Source organism: Antedon bifida, chromosome 10 (genome assembly GCF_963402885.1).
Source record: "Antedon bifida chromosome 10, ecAntBifi1.1, whole genome shotgun sequence".
Lineage (NCBI taxonomy): Eukaryota > Metazoa > Echinodermata > Crinoidea > Comatulida > Antedonidae > Antedon > Antedon bifida.
In genome coordinates, this window is record NC_136235.1 from 20567625 (window position 1) to 20589372 (window position 21748).

At 33.9% G+C, this 21748-nt stretch overlaps 3 protein-coding genes and 1 long non-coding RNA gene across 4 annotated transcripts; 3 read left to right on the plus strand and 1 right to left on the minus strand.

Moving 5' to 3' along the window:
• Positions 1 to 1003: 1003 nt before the first annotated feature.
• LOC144854572 (uncharacterized) lies at positions 1004 to 2617 on the minus strand. The gene is made up of 3 exons (XR_013614632.1): positions 2589 to 2617; positions 1939 to 2061; positions 1004 to 1419 (listed from the first exon to the last, which is right to left on the minus strand). It is a non-coding gene; the product is annotated as an uncharacterized LOC144854572 (long non-coding RNA).
• Positions 2618 to 6808: 4191 nt separating this feature from the next.
• LOC144853565 (proteasome subunit beta type-2-like) lies at positions 6809 to 10061 on the plus strand. Its single transcript, XM_078711272.1, has 5 exons — positions 6809 to 6985; positions 7550 to 7672; positions 7867 to 7937; positions 8472 to 8634; positions 9324 to 10061. The coding sequence occupies exons 1-5, from the start codon at positions 6895 to 6897 to the stop codon at positions 9509 to 9511; spliced, it is 636 nt and encodes a 211-aa protein (XP_078567398.1). The 5' UTR covers positions 6809 to 6894; the 3' UTR covers positions 9512 to 10061.
• A 1954-nt stretch (positions 10062 to 12015) lies between these two features.
• Positions 12016 to 16133, plus strand: LOC144854526 (uncharacterized). Its single transcript, XM_078712475.1, has 10 exons — positions 12016 to 12109; positions 12646 to 12783; positions 13130 to 13242; positions 13406 to 13462; positions 13826 to 13895; positions 14226 to 14270; positions 14501 to 14688; positions 15022 to 15102; positions 15477 to 15552; positions 15877 to 16133. Exons 1-10 carry the CDS (start codon positions 12016 to 12018, stop codon positions 16131 to 16133), a joined length of 1119 nt encoding a protein of 372 aa, XP_078568601.1.
• Positions 16134 to 16200: 67 nt separating this feature from the next.
• Positions 16201 to 20990, plus strand: LOC144854527 (fibroblast growth factor receptor 3-like). Its single transcript, XM_078712476.1, has 9 exons — positions 16201 to 16319; positions 16870 to 17055; positions 17543 to 17724; positions 17842 to 17931; positions 18186 to 18397; positions 18803 to 18940; positions 19898 to 20042; positions 20306 to 20545; positions 20829 to 20990. Exons 3-9 carry the CDS (start codon positions 17566 to 17568, stop codon positions 20988 to 20990), a joined length of 1146 nt encoding a protein of 381 aa, XP_078568602.1. The 5' UTR covers positions 16201 to 16319; positions 16870 to 17055; positions 17543 to 17565.
• The last annotated feature ends 758 nt before the right edge of the window (positions 20991 to 21748 follow it).

Below are 21748 nucleotides of genomic sequence, written 5' to 3' on the forward strand. Positions count from 1 at the left end.
GTTTTAATGGCTGATAAAAAGATATTATGCGTTGGAGTTCAATTATTTAGGTTGAATGTATCTCTGGCTTTGTCATCCGTTAAAGAGTGTTATGCTTCCCTGAACAGACTGAAAAAGAAGAATCTGCTGCCGCACGTTGTGATATCTGAGCTGCCGCACGTTGTAATAACTGAGCTGCCGCACGTTGTAATTACTGAGCTTCCGCACGTTGTAATAACTGAGCTGCCGCACGTTGTAATAACTGAGCTGCCGCACGTTGTAATAACTGAGCTGCCGCACGTTGTAATAACTGAGCTGCCGCACGTTGTAATAACTGAGCTGCCGCACGTTGTAATAACTGAGCTTCCGCGCGTTGTAATAACTGAGCTTCCGCACGTTGTAATAACTGAGCTGCCGCACGTTGTAATAACTGAGCTGCCGCACGTTGTAATAACTGAGCTTCCGCACGTTGTAATAACTGAGCTGCCGCACGTTGTAATAACTGAGCTTCCGCACGTTGTAATAACTGAGCTACCGCGCATTTTGTATAATAACTGTCTCGGTTTGAGCTTCATATTGCTCTTTGCTATTGCAGTATATTATAATTACGTCAGTATCTTATCAGAATACTTAATGGTTGTGAGACTGGAGACGTAGTACATGGGTTAGCGTGTGGTTCGACGAGAACCTTTCGGTATTTTATCTACGGTTTGTGATCCCCGATAAAACAATTGAAAGAAAAATAGAAAATATTAAAGATGTGGAAACAGTTGCTTGATCTATAATTTTAAATTCAACATAACATTACAATAAACAAAAGGTTATAGTTTTATTTTCTTGTGTTTAGTTTTAAAAACAAAGACAAAATTAACGTAATGCATAATTATTAAAAATTAACACAAAAAATTATGGCTATAATAATTCAAAACGTAAAAGTATGAAATGGCAAGAGACAAATAGGCCTAAACGGCAAGCTTTTAAAACAAAATCTATAAATTAGGCGATAAACCACACCAATCATGTCGGTAAGTAAATATATACAATATTAAAAATTGGCAATACAATTCAATTTTAAAAGGGGGACAAATGGTATATTATTATTAGATGATATAAGATAAAATAAGATAAAAAAGTCGTAGAATGATAACAATTTATATTATTAAATAAAAAAAGAAGTTACGCTAAATTATAAAAATGTACGTTTAATTTACTAAAACTGAACACTATTATTATATTATAAGCTGATAAACCACACCAACTATTGTCATTATCATGAAGTAAATATTGGATGTTTGTTTTGATATCTGGTGATGTTATATTCTAGAGACCCGTCTTTTTTCCGGTTCGTCGACGTCTCAGGATACTCAGTAATCTTCTCCCCCTGAACTTGTTAGCCCCTTCATAGACGTTGTTGTCATGTATGGCATTCATCGCATTGTTCTAGAAGAAACGTATTGAGAAAGAAATCTAGTTAGATTCGCTGTGTCGTCATCGTCATCATTAAGCTTGGTTCCCACTGCTGGGACGCAACGCAAGGACCTAAACGCAACACAAACGAGTTGACAAGCGACAGTCGAATAAATTTATCACTTGTGATTGGTCAAATTACTTACGTTGCGTTACGTCGTCGAGTTGCGTCTCTAGTGGGAACCAAACATTATGTCAAAAAGTTATTTTGACAATGACTTACTTGTGGGATGTTCATAGGCCTGGTTATATGATTTCTTTGGAGTTTCATACCATTCCTTCCAGTGTAACCACTAAGAAGAGTGGACGCATGCTCAAACTAACAATGATTAACTTTAACTAAACAGGTTCGTTTTGCGGTTGTTGTGTTGGTGACGCCAAAGAAGCGCGCACGTCACGAGTTGGCCGGACGTACACGGCCGCCGTTCCACTCTTATGATAACAAACATATGAAAAATCATTTATCAATATTACAAAAAATGATAATACTACCTCGATGTCTGCCAAGCCTTCAGTTGACGTAACAACCACTGACAGTATCAGCAAAACAGCAACACAGACCAACGATTTATTCATGATGGATAATTTCACGGTGACGATTTCAATTCGAAGTATCTATAAAATAGAAATTTAAATTATGTTCAAATTAAACTGTCTAATAAATTATTACAAATGATTGGAATAATACACCTGTTCGGTCGCGGTTAGGAAACAATAACAAGAGCCCATCAATATCAGCCTGGAATCGATAGACAACCAAAGCTGTGTTTAAATTTGTAACTTGAATATTAACAACTTGGATCCATCTATCATGGAATACAAACGGAATCACACGGAGCGTTTACCGGCGCTGCAATGTCCGCATAATTATTATTCTATCTTTTTTTTAATATACGTGTATTCAGCAATTAAAATGGTAATATCAGGGAATATTCTTCTTCACACTCCTTGTCACATACGAACTGAACTGACTTAAACAACGATCAATAAAAGACAAAGGTGGATAAAATGTTCAATGTCCGGCATTTTGAATAGAAGAGTGAATATTTTAAAGCTACGCCAAAGAAGCAATAATTTATGATGTCTTATGGACAAAATGTTTTTTTTTTACCTAGCGTATTAATACATGTTCCAATACTTACCGTGTATTACTCTAAATGTCGCCTGATTCTCCACCAATGCAATTGTCGAGGACTTTGCGGCTTTTTGTCGACACTGTCGCGGCTTTGACTACGGACATGGCTATTTTTGATTGGTTGACTCCTCATGTATAATGAATGTGTAATGACCACCTCTATTATCTGATTTTCATAAAGTTTGAATGGCTTATAAACATACTAAAGATGTTTACCTTGGACTTTTAATTAATTATTCTAGGCTATCTCAAGGTTGTGGAACATAATAATATCTAGTTTCTCATTCGTGTTTGCGCTTCCAGAATTTACCGAATCGCCTCGGGCGAATCGTCCCGGATTCCCCATAACAATTCAAAAAATGAAATACCTATTATTATTTTGAAACACTTAAATTTCATTTTGTTTTAAAGTGAAATAATTTGTTGGGTTTTTTCGATGGAAGTAAATGACTTTGTAAAAATATCTTTAAATGTAGAGAAAACAGTAAATAAACTTAAAATCGTAATATCTGGTGAGAGCCAACACAAATCTAAGCCACCAGAAGGAGGGGATCAAAGTATAGCAATATAACAAGTTATCAATAAAGCCTGCAATAAGTGGAGGCCTCAGTCTGTACTATTAAACTATTTTGACAAAAAAAAGCTTGCTGTTTCGTTACAAACTCGTTACAAAATTCAGATTAATCATCATCCTGAAACAAGATATAAGTAAATGTTTGTTTTTGTGAAGACATAAAAGGAAACAATATTATACACTGTACAACAAAGACCTTTAAGGAAGTATAATTTAGTATTTTTGTGTAATATTACATGCTATCCTGTACGTTAACCACAATTAATAGAGAATACTTCTAGGTGTATGAGCTATATGACTCAGACAAGGAATATTAGTGGAGCTGTAGCTTGGTGGTTAACGTGCTTGCCTTCCAATCCCAAGGTCCCGGGTTCAATCCTGACCTAGTGCAGGGTTGTAACTCATGACTCTTTCAACTCCACTCCCTAAGCCTCAAATGAGACTTAGTTTATAAGCACGATAAATTATTAAATAGTTTATCTATCCTGTAATTGGCGAGTTACTCGCTGTTGGATGAGTATGAAAAAAAAAAAAAATTACTATTTAGGTTTCGAACTTATAGTAGCCAGCTTTCGACTAAAAATGATTGTTTAATCCATTGCATAATGCGCAGATTCATCTTTTCTATAACATTAACGTCTCTAACCCTCTTGAAATAAAACACTGTTATTATTGTCATCAAGTGCCGTCTTCATGTCTTAGCTCTGTTTACACTATCAAACTTCATGTTAAAAATGTGATGTGCCCAAATATCGTAGTGATATGACATCATAATGTCCATATATGGGCACATTACATTTTTTTTACATCAAAGTTTGATGGTGTAGACAGAGCTTCTGTTGTTCTTACCACGTCTGTTGAACAATGAAATGCTACAATAATTCTTTACTACCAGGTTGCAACTGCAGAAGTGGTCTTTGAGAAGGAATCGATAAGACAAGTCAATTGTTTTCTAAAAGGTCAATATCTCGTCAACGATAAGTTTAGCTTCCTAAAGATCTATAAATTAAAAAATGTTCAGGCTGTTTTACATTGCTTTTATGAATCGAGTGTCAAAACTGTAGAGATCTATTAGTGTTAGTGGTTTGGCCTTTATAGAAAATCGATCGATATTTCCCCAAACACAACTCGCAGAGTACAGTCAAATTTAACAGGTAGCTTCTCGTTAGTGGTTCATTCAGTCTGTCGGTATTTTCTGCTCTCATGCATGCTGATGCGTTATTATTATCATAATGTTCGGGGAAAATCAATATATTTTCTAGTAAATCAAAATAATTCACACTTGTACACCATTTTGTTGTATTATCCGTCCCTAAAGCATGCAGCAGTTTAGTAAGCCAACAAGTTGTTGTCATGTAGCACTTTCAATATTTCGTTGTAAATGCCAACATGCTTATTTAAGCTTAGGCCTAGAGTTTGTGAATTTTCTTTTTTCTTTTTCTGTTTCTTATTTTTATTGTCAAATAAATTACCTCCTAATCCGGAAATATTTCATATAATATGCCTATTGAAAGTAGATCGCAAAGTGGTAAATGAGAACAAAAGAGGAAAAGTAATATTATGATAACGTCAAGCATCATTCGTCAAGTATGTCGTCAATAATAATAATAATAAGAGTGTCCTTAGATATTCCATGTTTTCTCTACTGTCTCTACTTTCCACCATAGAAATGTACCAGACCGGATCATTACTTTTTAGCCTTACCTCGGTAGAACGGCGCCTGTCGTCCGCCATCATTTATTTCGTTGTCACAACTTATAATACACAAAAATATGGTAGAAAGTGCATGTTAAAGAATTAGGAGACAAAGGCGTCTTTTGGAATGTTCCTTGTGACCCAAAATAAGCAGCAATATCAACAAAAATATGAACGAATGATTTTATTTGACGGAGGAGTATAGTGATACTTGTCAACAAAATAGGAACAAGTTGACACTTTTAATTGTTTTAATTTGTCCGACACAGGACTCATCACATACAAGACCTTTAACTACAGAGCAAACAAAGATGGTTGATAATAAATGATGATGATGATGATGATGATGATGATGATGATGATAAAATAGTATATCAAATCAATAACGTATAGACATATGTAAATATTATGTGAATATTTGGTTAGGGTTAGAATAGAGTTTGACAACGAATAACAAAAACATTAGATTCCATCAATAATAGTCAGGAATCAATAATTATTGTGTCTGGATGCCACTAAGCGTAGACAACACGACATTGGAGCAACAGGAAATAGATAGTATGGGGAAATACAACACATAAGAATCTAGGAATCGGACATAATCATGAACACGACAATAATGAATGTATCTACCGGTAGAATGTCTATTTTTTTAACCTTAATTTAATTCCAGATGTGGACTCTAAATTCATTATTTTCATAAATTAAATGGAATACGTATACTAATATGAATTACTGAACAGACACTAAAGGAACATTATTTTATAATAACTTTTTCTCCAGTATTAAGCCCTATTGATCGTTTGACTTTCCACCACCAGTGGGCTATGAGCTTTTTATACCCAAGGGTGCCGGGGCTCAAACATAATGTATAATAATATTTAATAAGGAAAAGGGACCTGCAAAGTGTATGTTGAACGTGCTATGGTCACAAAAATAAATGTTTGTTACAGTAAATATGAACTGTAAAACCCAAGAGCCGGCCGCCGTGTACGAGTACCCCTGCACAGTTCATGAGTCGAGTCTTGCACTACACACGCAACCAATTGTGTTTTTACCAAAGTTAGATTTTAGTGAGGTAAATTATTGAAAGGCATGGGATTAAATGAAAGGTAACAATAGAAACAATTGGCATATAACCATGAAGAAATTTAATTACGTAGCATCATGCAATGCAGCTAGGCTATAAAGTCGACGCACTCGGCGTGAAAGTATTAGACCATTGTAAAATATTTATTATTAGCAGAGAGAAGAAGAAAAGAATTATTTAATTTATTAGTCTTGATGGTTCAAAGATTTAAACGGGGGTTTATGATTCCTACTTGGATTGGTAAGTGACCAATCACAAAAGCGACAGTTGGAATGATCATACCTCACCGTGATTGGTCACGTTAATATCGGTACGGTTACGCATTGCGTGTGCGGGAACAGAACTTTTACAGCCAATGAGCTTTGAAAATAATCGACAAGAGATATGAGAGGTCAGGCTAAACGGTCGGTGCAGGGCAGATCCAGTATTTCTTAAACGAAATCTAAGATTTCGGAAATGGAAAGTGTAATGTATTATAGATTTCAAGAAATGGGTTGAGAAAAAAATGGTGTTCCATATTATTGTTGTCATGACGTAAATACTTTATTTTACTTTTGTATGCATGTAAATAAATGAATGTCTCATTTTTTTAGTTCGTAATGAATATAAGTTGATATAAAGTTTGCGGTACACCACGTGTATTAGTTCTGAAAAGAACTGTTGAGTTTCTCGACGTTTCGATCAATATACTTTGATCGTCCTCAGGAGTGAGAATGAATATAAGCTTGAAAAATATGAAGGTATAACTTAGACCTCCATGCTTGAAATAAATCCTTTCATACAGTTGATCCGCTCCATCGGTTGTGTTAACGCCACCACCAGTTTTACTGTAGGAGTGGCGTAATGAATAAACTAAATGCACAAACAAACCAACACAACACATTGTAAAAAAAAAGTTGATTTTGCACATTATTTTGCCTACAATATCAAGGTTTATTGTCAATTTAATAGAAAATGGAGTTTTTAATTGGCATTGTAGGAGATGGGTTTGTTTTAGTTGCATCTGACAGAACATCTGCGAGGAGTGTGTTTGTTATGAAACATGGTAATTGTTGATTAATTCTTTCATTCAGCATAACTCTCGCTAGGCTGAACAAGAAACATGACTTGCACTAAACAACACCGGGAAGAAAGAGCTTTCATCGCGTTAGTTTCAGTGGGATTTAAATTAGTGAAACCGGCCTAGGCCTAGCATATTGAAAAATGGCTTAGGGGCCTAGTTGCTTTAAATTTACTGTACCTATATAGCAGTTCATGTACAGTGTAGAAGTATTGCTTAAAAAAAAGATGAATGATTTAAATGATTCAATTAAAGTTAACTGACTGTGACTCCCTGTCTCAGTGTCTGTGCCTACTAGGCCTAGTGTAAAATAAATTTAAAAAATATTAAATACAAAAGACAAAGTGGAAATGTGGAAAAAAAGAGGCTGCAGAGGGCATATCTTTCATGATTGGGTGGCTGCTGGTTTGGCCCCTCTTGGCCTACTGTACTACCTAGCAATTATTCCCCTTTATTTTTTTATTAACCATTGCAACATTGATGCACATACGATAACCATGTCCTTTATATATGAATTAATATATTGTCTATCAAATTTTTATTTTACAGATCAGGACAAAATGTTTAAGCTTAGTGATAAAATTGCGCTGTTGGCAGTTGGTGATTCTGGTGACACAGTTCAATTTGCAGAATTTATTCAGAAGAATCTTCAACTTTATAAAATGAGAAATGGTATGTAAAAGTTTGAATGTTCTAAAGGCAATAACTCAATTACTTAATAATTAACTAGACAGTCTTAACATATCTTGGTATTATGTCAATTGAAAACCTAAAATATAGGAACATTTGAGCTCTAGTCCAAGCTCTTTAACAATAATGAATGTGGACTTATTATACTTATGACTGTTGCCATTTATTCTGCACAGGTTATGAACTATCACCCCATGCTGCTGCCAACTTTACTCGCAAACAGCTTGCAGATGCTCTTAGAACTAGGGTATGTACAATTATCTGTTTTTAGAAATACCATAGATCAAAAGAAGTGTTGTATTGGATAAAACTAAAACATAAGAAATATTTCATATACATTTAAAAATGTAATATATAATTTAATTTAAAATATGCATTTACTCTATTACAGTACACAGATGTAAAACAAAATTTTAAAACTTATGTTCTTATTTTACTGTATACTTTTTAGACTATTTGTTATTGTTTGTTAATGGTTAAAACCTATAAGGAACCATGCAAAAATTGTTGTACTGCAGTTACTGCAGGAAACTACATATTGCTTAGTCCTAAACCTATTTTCATTAGCAAGTCTGTTGGCTAATCATATGCTCATTTAGCAGTGACTGACCCATAAACATTGAAACAACTAAAATATGTTATTACCGTACATGTAAACAAAATGGAGTTACTGCAGTAACTGCAGTTGGATAATTTTGATATGACACCTAAAATTGCATATTGAAATTGTGAAATATAGTTAGCGTATTTTGCATTGTGTACATTGTTGTTTACATTACAGTCCGCATATCAGGTGAATTTATTAATGGCTGGGGTAGATGATAAAGACGGCCCATCATTATATTACATGGATTACTTAGCATCTCTCAATCAAGTTCCATTTGCTGCTCATGGATACGGCTCATTTTTCGCGCTCAGTGTATTAGACAGATATTACAAAAAAGGTTTGTATCATTTGTTTTAGTTAATACTGTAAATGTAAAATTTTGTGTTTTTATAGCGCCCTCTATATAGAATTAGGCCCTCTATAGGCGCCTAAATACCCAACACATGGAGGAATCTTTTTTTTGATGTCCAAAAGTTCTTTTTTTAGCATTTAAAATGCATTTGGAATACCACAATCCTGGAAACCAGACATATTTGGCCAGTGTAAATGTATCTAGTGTAAAACATTAAAAAATTCTAGTCCTGACTGCCTCAATGCCATAGATACCTCATACGCATACTGTAGACACTACACTACTGTGCACAGGGTCCGGGGTTCAAATCCTGGTAGATGCCATAATTTTTCTCATAAACAAAATAGAACTCCACTCCCATAGACGTCTTTGAGACTTTGTGTAGAACATCTTATGTATATTTTGTGTTGCCACCTCTGAGAAGTATAGTGAATGAGTGCACTTATTAAGCACTGTCTACACTATCAAACTAGTTTGACAAAAAAAAGTGTGACGTGCTTAAATATGGTAGTGATATGACATCATCTTGTTCATATTATGAGCACATTACATTTTTTTGTCACATAACGTTTGATAGTGTAGACAGAGCTTTAGACAATATGCCTAAATTAAGAATAATAATACAAAATAAACATTAATAAATAGTACAATTTTAAAATAATTTTATTTGACAGGTTTGTCACAGGAAGAAGCAGAAGAATTGTTGCAGAAAGTACTCATAGAAGTACAGAAGAGGTTCATTGTCAATTTACCTTCATTCCATGTTCGAATCGTTGACAAGGACGGTATACATGAGACCTACCTACCATGGCATTGCATACAATGCATGCAATACATGCATGATGATTTTTCTACAAAATAGAGTTGTTTGTCATTAAATAATTTGCAAGTGCACTGGAACCTGTTTATTATCTCGTTTTAATTTTCAAAATTAGAGCTTTTCTTTGAGAAGCTTCATACAAGGACTGAAATAGTGTACAATTTAATTTGTTCAAAATGTCTACAAACACCTTTGGCACTTTCACCTGAAAGTTAAAATATGTCTTGGCATTGGCCAATCCCTATTCAGCTTCACCCCTACTAAGGGGATTGGTTTCCCCCCAATGAGGGGTTCTACTATATGCCTAAAATACAACTTATATTCCTTAAATACAATAAACAGGCTTATGCATAATGAAATGTGTAATGCATTTGAGTAATGGTGTATGTTGCATAACATAGTGTTGTGGTTATCACTACCTGTCTAATACATACAGGCTGTGTAGTACTGGTTAAGTACTGTTATATACATGAGCTATGTATTATCTACAGTAATCATCTTTCCCACGAGTGTATGGTTGGCAACATGGAATTTTTTCCTGTTATTGTTACAGCCTAATTTAGATCTTATTAAAAACTTATTTGTACAGGAACTGTCTCTTAAATTCTTTGTTATAAAGTTCTTAAATACTGTTATTTATGAATGAGCAGCGCAATTATAGCATTTCCAATTCTTTATCGATATTCGATTTTTCTTTCAATTGCTCGCTTTTTGTAAACAAACCGTCGTTTTTGCTTATTTAATGCACGAAATTCGTTCCCACCATCGATTTAAAAAGTACATACTATACTCAGATTATATTATATTATATAAATCAAAGAGCTGCATAGGCAGGATATAGAAAAAAATCAAGATCAAATAGGTTAAAACTGCCTCAATATAGATTTATTTTTACGACATGTTTCGGGCATAGCCCATCATCAGGTGAAGAGAATTGTAACAAAGGATAACATACGGCATAAATGTACAATTTAGATCTTTTAAACATTAATTTTGCCAGAGACATTCACATATTAACAATTATTTACACTTGAAGCTTTTTTCTTTGTTTTTAATTTCCTGCTTTATAAGCAACCATTTCTGCTTTGTACCCCATAGCTTTTGGAGGCGTGCCTTTATAACTATGCCTTTTGTTTGTTAACATCTTTGATTGGCTGATTTGTTTTATTATGTAATTTTGTGACTTATATATGTTATCCTTTGTTACAATTCTCATCACCTGATGATGGGCTATGCCCGAAACATGTCGTAAAAATAAATCTATATTGAGGCAGTTTTAACTTATTTGATCTTGATTTATATTATATTATTTGTATAAAAACATTTTAAACTGTATTTGAAATTCAGTTTATTTTTTCAAATACTGTTAGTGTTAGCACAATGCACCATCTCTGTCTACACTATCAAACTAGTTTGACAAAAAAGTGCCCAAATATGGTAGTGATTTGACATTATCGTGTCCATATATGAGCACATCACATTGTTGGTCACATCCAGTTTGATAGTGTAGACAGAAATTATTTAATTATAAAATGAGATATTTGAAAAAGGACAAGTAGAGCCGCGTTTCCCCTAGGCGAATTTATTTAAAAAGTTGAAAACAGACTTTAAACGCAGACAAATAAAAAAAGAATGTTTAAAGGCATGCTGACCTTTAACTTAAAAAATGTGAAAAAAAACCCAATATTGTAGACCCTACTGGTCATCGGTTGGTAAAACGTGAGGTCTGGAACATAATCATTAGGTCTAACATCTTAAGCAACAAAACGAAACTAGTTTTGAAATTATTAATTTACTATATTAATCATAATTTAATTAATTCCATCTGGACGGACACCTCCGCAACAATACATAATTATTTTTATATCTGTATATCCGGTTCATTATCAACTGAAGGGGATTTGTGTGGAAACCATCGACTAGCGCGGCTTAATAATGCGGATTAGCACTTTTCAATACACTTTTCGTTCATTTACACTTAATAACCTTCCTACGACTAAAAACAGGTCAATCTACACTAGCATGCTTTATTCTTGTGTGTGTGTGTCATTTGTATTCGACGTATATAATTATAAGGGCTTTTATTCTGAATGTTGTGTTGGATATTAAGAATTACAAGGCAGAAAAGTGAGTACAGGCAATTTGTTCGTGCATAGAAAAGATTTACGGGTTACCGAGAAGTTTTATTGAGTTGAGTTTCACAGAATGAAAAGTTTAGAGTTGAATATATAGTATTCGAATGCTCCCAGCTGTATATAGCCAGGCGTTGGACATTTCAATATATTGGGACTATTTAGGCCTACACATTAGTGGTTGCGTTAAGTTATTAAGTGTATAGTGTAGCATAAATAGCTGGTGACTTGAAGTAGCTATCTGTTGAGGACATTATAAATAACACACTTTATTTACCACAAAGACATTTGGTACAAAATGGACTATGAACAATAATTATTAAAAAGGGTATTATATGAAGTTAAAACCATTTATATTATTCAAATACATTTTTTCTAATTATTATAGTTTTACTTCGTAGATACGTAATAGACATGTCGAGAACATGGTGGTATGTTATTGTGACGTCATTATGCATAATATCGGGCTATTTATGTGAAGCTGATATCTCCTGTTACTTATCATTCAGTAAGTCTCCGTGGTTTAAGATTATTTCGTTTATCGTTTTTGTTGTTTTCTTGTAAATCGTGGCTTATTTTATTTAACCATGGAGGAATCACTTGTTTTTAATAATTGTAACTCACGCTCAAAATTTGTTGTGCCAACTTTCTTTATACTACAGTTAAACCTCCGTGAGCGGCCACCACCTCATTTAACGGCCGCACTTTCAAAAGCCCGCTTGTAATTCTTCCCATCTAATTCGTGCATTTGGTACCTACCGTAAGGGGTCACTTTTCCCGGTCCCGAGGGCGGTCACTTATTTATTAAATGAAACCAGCCCCTTTAATATGAATTGAAAATATCCAATCTTATATTTTTGATAGTGATATTGTAATAAAGACCTAAAAACTAATAAATGTTGAATTATTATATTATTAATAAAGATTATTTGATTTGAAACAGTAAAACTCAATATGAGGTTTCATTCGTAGAATCATAATCATCTATTAGTACCAATTTCCATTGTCAGTAATTTGCCTGTACCTTTTGTCTTGAATTGATAGACTACCGAACCGTTAGTGAGGATCTTATTAACGAAGTTCAGTTTTCAACTTATAAAGAAAAATCAGGAATGAATGCAACCAATTCATGGGTTTTCCAAACGAACGTTTCGTGGGAAAAACCAGAGCCAATTAGGCCAGGTAAACAATATTCTAATCGATTTTAATTGTGTATCTTCCTATGTTATTATGTTATTTAAAAAAAATTATTATTAATTAAGGCCTCATCTTACCGTGTGTGACGTGGCGCAGTGTGTTGGATTGGATTACTGATCGTGAGATCGTGTTCGAATCCAACTCTCGCCGCTTATCTTGTATCCTTAGGCAAGACACTTTACTTACGTTTGTACCCGGTTAGATCAAGACACAATTTGCACTGATTACTAGCTGCATTATGGGAGTATGTTTTTTTGAGAACTTGCTTATATGCGCTATATAAGAATGAACGAATTTTCGTCCGTAATACTTTTTAATTCCAATGTTTCAGGTCACAACATTGATCGGTACGTAGTTGTATTACAACGTGTCCCGCTTGATAATAAGCTAGGTACTGTTGACGGACATTGCGGCATTGAAGTTACCGATGACGACCTAATAACTGTAGGTTTATAAATAAATTATATTTCTTGTTTTTTCTTATAATATGTATTTAACATTCCTATTAAACATTGTCATTAAAAGTTATATTATTTATTTTATTATTATTTTTTGATGTAGAATCATCTTATAGAATTTCCATAATTTGTTTTGAATTTTTTTTTAGAATGCAACGGAATATATATTTGAAAACTTGGCATATAGAGAACGATACTCTTTCCGAGTAAGTAGTTTGCCTCGTTATGTAAAGCTTGGTTCCCACTAGATACGAAACGTAAGAAAATGCCCTTCCAATAATTGTTTTTACTCCCGCCTACGATGTTTGCCGCACTGTTGCGTCGTCGTTTTCCATTGTGATTACGCAATACAGCACTTTGCGTCAATACGTCGCTGCGTTGCGTCGTTAGTGGGAACCACGCTTTAAAAAGTACATTGAAGCTCTCTTCATAACTCTCTCGCGTAATAAAACCTACTCGCCTAGTATCTAGAAGTGTATCATATCATATATAATATACTTTGTCTTTAAATTTATTTTGATAAATTATCTATATATCAATTATTATTTTGTATTTTTTCTTTATAATAGGTATATTTTGTAGAGGAGGGTAAGAACACTTGGAGTCAGCCAAGCGTACAGAAAATATTTACTACAGAGGGTAAGTCGTATTTAAATAATTCCAAAATGGATATGTATTATAGGCCTACGTAAGGTTTTTGAATTATTTTAAAGTAATGTTTCTGACACTAAAGATCTGTCTACACTATTAAACTAGTTTGACAAAAAAAAAAATGTGATGTGCCCAAATATGGTAGTGATTTGACATCATCATGTCCATGGGAACATCACATTTTTTTGTCACATAACGTTTGATAGTGTATACAGAGCTTAAGCTAATAAATAAATTGTTCTTATCAAATGACAAACCCATTTCTTAATTAGATTGTTCGTTCGTATTCATTTTATTTATTGTTTTCCATTAAAACAGATTGTTACAAATTAAATGGCGATGCAGAATTTTGCAGAAAACAAGGTAAAGTAGCATAAACAATGCTATAAAAACAATAAACAATATTAACTTATATATATAATAATAATATATATAATATTTTCAATATTTTAAAAAACTAATCGCTTTACGGACTTATTTTCCCCATACTTGTCAGTTGTATATAGGAAAATATATATTATGTAATTGTATCTAATGATTGAATTGAATAAACAAACAGTAAACAAAATATACCAGTATTGTTTATTTTTCAGATGTGAGATATTGTGGTGACGTAATAGATTTACGTGTAGATAACATTACTACGAACATTGATATGAAGACGGTGGCAGTTTATATATCTTGGATTCCGCCAGTACACGTGCGAAAGAATGGTACACTATCAAAGTACAGCTATTACTACGCAGGCGAAAATACAGAAACAGTATATAGCGTCGTGGAGGTCAGTAACCCAATTATTTAGATTCATTTGATTGGTTTAATGCTAGCCAAACGTCAAGCTCTGTCTACACTATCAAACTTGATGTGCCTATATAGATAGGGACATGATGATGTCATATCACTACCATATTTGGGTATATCAATACCATAGTGGGGCACACCACACTTTTTTGTCAAATAGTTTGATAGTGTAGACAGAGCTTTAGAATTAAGATAATGTATATAAAAACTAGAAGTGCACAATGGGTTCTCACACAGAATAATATGGACTGATATGTAAATAGCATGGAGGTATCTCCATACATACCACAACAACATTTTGTTTTTTTAATAGGCTAGAAAGATGGATCATTGGTCGGATAGACAGAGTTTGAATATCTCAGGATTACTCTTGGAAAATGCATATACATTTTCAGTAAGTTGGAAGTGTTCATCTTCGTCAAATTCTCATCACACTCAGAATCATTGCGGTAACTAATGCAACTGCTGCAATACCATGGTCGTTCATAGAAACGCTTAAGCTCTGTCAAACTTTATTTGAAAAAAAAAGGAATGTGCCCAGATATGGACATGATAATGTCATATCACTACCATATTTAAGCATATCACTACCATATTTGGACACATCACATTTTTTTGTCAAACTAGTTTGATAGTGTAGACAGAGCTTTACATTCAAGAAGATTCGTATTATACTATTATACCCAGCTGTATATGAGCCGTCCAATGACAATTAGAATGACAAATTGTTATTTATTTTGTAATAAAATGGTTGACATTGTTTTATAGATACAGCCATTTGTTGAGATAGATGGCAGAGAGAATGCTGCAACTCCATCTGATATAAGCTTTACTGCTTTACCAGGTATACAATGTCTTTTTATTGTAGTATCCAATCAAAATCAATCTGTATGCAGAAGACCTGGGTTCGAGTCTCACAGTTAGCACTGTCGACTTTGACACTGTCACATTTTCATTTTCGGCGTACAGTTGAACCTCCGTGAGCGTCCATCTCCCGTAAGCGGCCACCTTCCTCAACGGCCACACTTTCAAAAGCATGTTTGTTCTTCCTAGTGCATTTGTTACCTTCCGTAAGTGGCCACTTTTCCCAGTCTCTATAAAATAAGAATCCAGAAAAAAATTCTTTAAAAAATAATCAAATCTAAACCTTTCCTTTTATATAATTCAGATATTGGATATTGGTCAGAATGGACTTACTTATCAATGTGCGACTTGGTTTGTGAAGGTTACCAAAACAGAACACGAGAATGTTACCCCTCATATGCTAAGTGTTCAGGAGAAGCGTACCATAGTACAAAATGCTATAATGAAAGTGAATGTATAATAACTGCAGGTAAGTTGGCCCATATTTCACTCTTGCTTCAATTCAAAGGAAAAAGAAGAAAAATACTCTTAGATATATCTGTATCGTGCCTCCAAGAATAAATTTATAATTAACATATTTAACTTAATTGTATGACATACTTTCAGAAAACACCAACTCGTCATCTGTGATTACTTACATTGTAACAACAATTCCAGTTATTTTACTTGCTGCACTATTTATAATAGTTGTTTATTGTCAGTACAAACGGGTACACAAATACCAGGATGCAGATGATATCCTGAAAGGTGAGTTCCACTCTGTTATAGTTTAGTATTTACATTTTAATGGTTGGTTGCATACCATGAACCAATGCCTGAAGAATGACAGCTACTGTAAAATTAGAAATCATGGTTAAATTTGCAATATAAATTTATTTAGAGGCCTATCGTAAAGGTCTAGTGTCTACACTATCAAACTAGTTTGACAAAAAAGTATGATTTGCCCAAATATGGTAGTGATATGACATCAACATATCCATATGGGCACATCACATTTTTTGTCGCATAAAGTTTGATAGTGTAGGAGAGCTCTCACAGGCTCATCCAGTAAAACTCTGTGTATACTATCAAACTAGTTTTACAAAAAAGTGTGATGTAGCCAAATATGGTAGTGATATGATATCATATCCATATCTATGTCTTAATTTATCACTTGATTCTACCATGAAGAAATTAAAAAGAAAACTTATTTCTCCATTTCTTCTCATCAGTATAACTATAACTCTTACTGTACGTTCTAGAATGTCAATTATTGTCATTTCCTCATATCTCCTTTTCTAATAAAAATATTATATAGGTACGTCATTTATTTGTGAATTGGATCCTGTCTTTAAAGACTACGAAATAAAGTCGAAAGAATTTGTAGTTTGGGAAGAGAGAAAGAAGATAGGAAGTGGGAGATTTGGATGTGTTTATTCATGCCCTGTGTATGATCTTGTGTTGGAGACCCACTATTCACCCGCTGCTATTAAAACTCCACTAGGTAAGTCATGTTATTGTAGGCCTAGCAGGTGATTAGTAAGTTTATTGGATATAGGTGATCTAAATGTACTGAGTACAGTACAAATTTAATTGCTTTAGAATAGGGGAAAACATCCGACTAATTACTTACAGTTAGTAAAATAGCAAAACAATGTGTTATCATTATGTTTTGCATAAGACATTAAAATGGAAACCAAAAATATATGTAGTCTCTGAATACATTCATATAGAAACATTGCTAACATGAACAAATTTGAAGAGTTATGTTTACCAACTTAGGCAGGTTAGGCCTATAAACAAAAAATGGTTAATTGAAGTTAAAAACATTTTAGCAGGAATGAGTAATAATAGTATTCCCTCCTCTACATCACACGTGTTCCAATTTATTGAACAATAACGAAATTGGAGAATATAAACTGAAACAAAATGATGTCGTCTTCAATTGCGTAAATGTAGCTTAACCCTCTTTATGGACATTTTGTACTCAGAGACGTCAAGTGCAGCAGAAAGAATGTCATTTAAAAAGGAAATAGAACTAATGATTCAGATAGGAAAACATCGGCACATTGTAGATTTGCTAGGATGTCACACTACATCGGATCCGATCTATATGGTGATGGAACTAATGCCTAACGGAAGCTTACTTGATGTACTCAGAAAATGTGAACAGGTATTGACAGTTATCAATCATTATTAGTACATCTGATTCTAATAGCCTGTCGTCTATTTAACTAAGCATTATTTAATCTAACTTTTTAATGATTTTCAATTGTCTCTACTTTTGCAGGCATCCAGCAGTGGATTATACAAATACGACTCCTACAACTTAGATGAGAATGATCTGTATAGCTTTGGAAGACAGATAGCATGTGGAATGGTAATGCTATGTATTTATGATTTACGGTAGCTTCATGCTTATTTGCCAAATTCAAGCCACTTCGCAAAACTATTATTTTTTAATTTACTTTTTGTAGTGCTGGTACTGATCGCACGCAGCAATATGACAACATTATTAATATTCCTACACTGCCTTACATAACATAAGCAACATTTTATAAAACAATACGGTAGTAAACTGTAAAAACGAACATTGTAGTAGAATATTTAAATATAAATGACATGTCTTTGTAGGAATATATTTCAAGTCAAAAAGTGGTACATGGCGATTTAGCAGCTAGAAACGTACTAGTTGGAACAGATAATCTTGCTAAAATATCTGATTTTGGACTTGGACAAGATACATATGAGAAGAGCTACGTTAGGTTAACAGATGGCGAGATGCCGGTGAAATGGTACAGCCTTGAAACTATTACTGAAAATCTTATGACTGTTAAAAGTGATGTGTAAGTTTTTGGTCTATTTAACAACATCTTTATACAGGATTACACAATCAGGTGAAAGAAAACCTCTTTTGCATTGTCTTGAATACAACAAAATTTAGAGGGAAGAAAAAGTTTATTTTTGTGAAAAGAAATGAGATCGATATTTACAGATTTGAATGAAGCAATTGTTGGGGAATATTTAATTTCACTTATTCCATATTTTAGCGTCTGCAACTTTGAACAACGAGTTCATCTTACTAATGGTATTAGTAGGGTGTTGTTATATTTAGGCGTTCTACTCCACGTATTAAGTGAGTATGAATATCGCCAATCAGCTCAAATTTGTTTAATACATCATACAATTCGATAAAGTATTTCGTTATTGTTAATTTTCTAATTTATGTTATTTTTTACGATTAACACTAGATGGTCATTCGGCATCCTTCTTTACGAGATATTCACGTACGGCAAGTCACCATATCCAGGTATCGTTGTACAGACACTGCCATCGCTTCTACAGTCAGGATACAGAATGCAAAGACAGGAGCACTGCCCATATCCCGCGTAAGTAATATCAATGCATTCTATGCAAATCAGTTTTACCAGATCTTTCTAAAGATTGTGCAATAAGCGACTTATTGTGACAAAAAGAGTGTGATGTGCCCAAATATGGTAGTGATATGCTCAAATATGGTATTATTAATGTGACATAATCATGCCCAAATATGGGCACATCACATTTTTTTTGGTCATTAAGTTTGATAGTGTAAACAGAGCTTAAAGCCCCCTTCCCTACGTTTTTTAGATCTAATTTAAGATCACAAACTATATTTAATGTAAAAATAATACTATATGGTCCTATTGCGATAACTTTTTTCGTTTTAAACGGTTAAAATGTGAAAAATAAGTCGATTCTAATAATTATAGCGGCCCGCTATAAATCCCAAAATGCATTGCGCGCGGATTGATATTTTTGTTTTTCACCTGTAATTCGCCCACTTTTCGATCGATCGTGAGGCCAAAACAAATGGAAGACTCCTAACTTTTCAGCGAAAATACCGGGTTTTCCCCAATTTGTATCAACGGAGTCTGGCAAAAATAGAAAGACAATTAATGCAGCAACTATACAACGTCAGGCTAGGTATATAGCTAGCGTACGATGTTCGTACGTTACCGATGTTTACCAGCTAGGCCTACAAAACTAAGCCTAGCTAGGCTAGGCCTAAGACCGTCCACGAGAGGTCGATCGCCGCGAGCTACTTAGGTAGTACATTGTTTCTCACTTTTTATCATAATATACCATAAAACGTACATTTAAGACAAGGAATGACATGGTTTAATGTTTTTAAAGTGATATATATGTATTATTTTCCAAAAAACGTCCAAAATTGCAGGGAAGGGGTCTTTAATATATCTATACCAAGGCCTAAATACCAAATTGACTCACCCCGAATCCCAGATTAGAATAGGCCTATCATCATTGTTTAGGTATATTGACTATTGGTCTATTTCTCATTACAGTTATGAGTTAATGAAACACTGCTGGCATGAAGCTGCAGCTAAAAGACCCTCTTTTACAGAGCTGTTGAAGGAACTAGACGGCATAATAGAAGTGAGAACCAGTTCACAAAATCCTTACTTTAAATTATCTACATCTGATTTGAAGGTAATCTAGTATGTTTATGTAATGCACTTAGAACAGCGAAGTATTGACGCAAAGTGCTGTATTGCGTAATCACAAGAGGTTTGATTTCACGCAGGCGGGGGCAAACACAATTATTGGATGGGCATTTTCTTATGTTGCATCGCTAGTGGGAACCAAGCTTAAGCCTAGTGTACAGTACACCAGCAAACTTTGGAACTAACTTACTAACTGGAAATTTAAAACAACAAAGAAGTATAATCATTTATCATAATTTAAATTAAAAGGGTGAAATGGACTGCAAAGACATTGAAGAAGTATCAACTAATCAAGGTGATGACGAATCAATCACGCGTAAAGATTACGTCACATTCTCTAATGACGTAATGCAAATGAACTCGAATCTTTATCCAGATGATATAGCCATGTGTCTTCGAAAAGGCAACACTGAACTCATCAGCAATTGTGATATAGAATTCATTCCTCGATTAGAGGATAGTGAGACTGGCAGTACTGTCATATCTGAGGTAACAGTATTTCTAACGTTATCATTTTATTTTAGGTCACATAAAATAATAGGCTGTTGATAAATAGTTGTTGCACCTAATTCTGTGTACTATATCTCCACATTTATGGCATCATCTGACCAGTATCAAATGTAATACAGTTTCACATATGTAGTGTATATGGCGACATAGGCCTATTATGTTATGGTTAGGTTTCGTTTCATCTAATTACTATAAACAACATTATAAATATTGAATGTTTCACACAGCAATTGAAGGATTTATATTATTCATCCCACAATAGGTGCTAGAGGGCAGTGAAATATCATCAACTGACTCGTCGTCAATTCTTGCCAAGTGTCTGATGTTTAACAACACTAAATTCACCAATGAAGGACTCAATAAAGTGTCATTAGTACCAATATTTGAAGACAGTGGTCAAACAGAATTATCTTCAACAAAATAATTGTGATGTAATAACTAATATTTATAATATCATAGAAGAGAAAAACACTGCAACCATGATTATGCACAGAGAGACTATATTATTAATAATAATATGACACAATAGATCATGTATTAATATTATCAAACCAATAATATATTTTGGATTAAACATTGATAGCCTAGGCCTAGCCCTATCACATACTAGGCCTCCCCTAGGCCTACTGGCCAAACTTAGTTAGGGGAGGCCTAGTATGTGATAGGCCTTGAGGCTTTAAACTTGCTTATACGGGTCCAGCAGGACTAAACCGGACCAGGCTAGGGGCCTAGCCTGTATAAAATCTAAACCACTTCATATTATAGCAATTATACCTATCTTATTCCATCACCCAATTAATTTTCTTGCCGGTGGGCAAATACAGGACAAAATTGTAATAATAAGACTAGGCCTAGGCCTAATTGAACATCAAAAGTAGTAGGCCTAGAGAGATCTGAGAGATACGCTAAACGGGGTATGATGATCATCGACGTGAAAAAAACTTTCCTCCAATCCGAAACCAGCATCTTGGAAATTATTATATGATTGCCAGAATTAGTATTCGCCAGGAGAGCAAAAATACAATCATTATTTGCTTAGAAAATAATGTTATCACAATAAAAAATAAAATATGTTTTCACATATGGACGGAAATATATGACTTAGAATTACCTAAGCATTTCTTAATGTTTTTTTTTATTACTTTGATCGTCTATACCAAAATCATATTCAATATTTTGGTA

Coding starts and splice junctions, on each gene's coding strand:
- LOC144853565 (XM_078711272.1), top strand. CDS start 6,895: ATGGAGTTTTTAATTGGCATTGTAGGAGATGGGTTTGTTTTAGTTGCA. Junction 6,986..7,549: donor TGTGTTTGTTATGAAACATG/GTAATTGTTGAT, acceptor TTTATTTTACAG/ATCAGGACAAAATGTTTAAG. Junction 7,938..8,471: donor CAGATGCTCTTAGAACTAGG/GTATGTACAATT, acceptor TTTACATTACAG/TCCGCATATCAGGTGAATTT.
- LOC144854526 (XM_078712475.1), top strand. CDS start 12,016: ATGTCGAGAACATGGTGGTATGTTATTGTGACGTCATTATGCATAATA. Junction 13,243..13,405: donor CCGATGACGACCTAATAACT/GTAGGTTTATAA, acceptor ATTTTTTTTTAG/AATGCAACGGAATATATATT. Junction 14,271..14,500: donor AGAATTTTGCAGAAAACAAG/GTAAAGTAGCAT, acceptor TTTATTTTTCAG/ATGTGAGATATTGTGGTGAC.
- LOC144854527 (XM_078712476.1), top strand. CDS start 17,566: ATGTCATTTAAAAAGGAAATAGAACTAATGATTCAGATAGGAAAACAT. Junction 18,941..19,897: donor GAGCACTGCCCATATCCCGC/GTAAGTAATATC, acceptor TTCTCATTACAG/TTATGAGTTAATGAAACACT. Junction 20,043..20,305: donor TATCTACATCTGATTTGAAG/GTAATCTAGTAT, acceptor TTAAATTAAAAG/GGTGAAATGGACTGCAAAGA.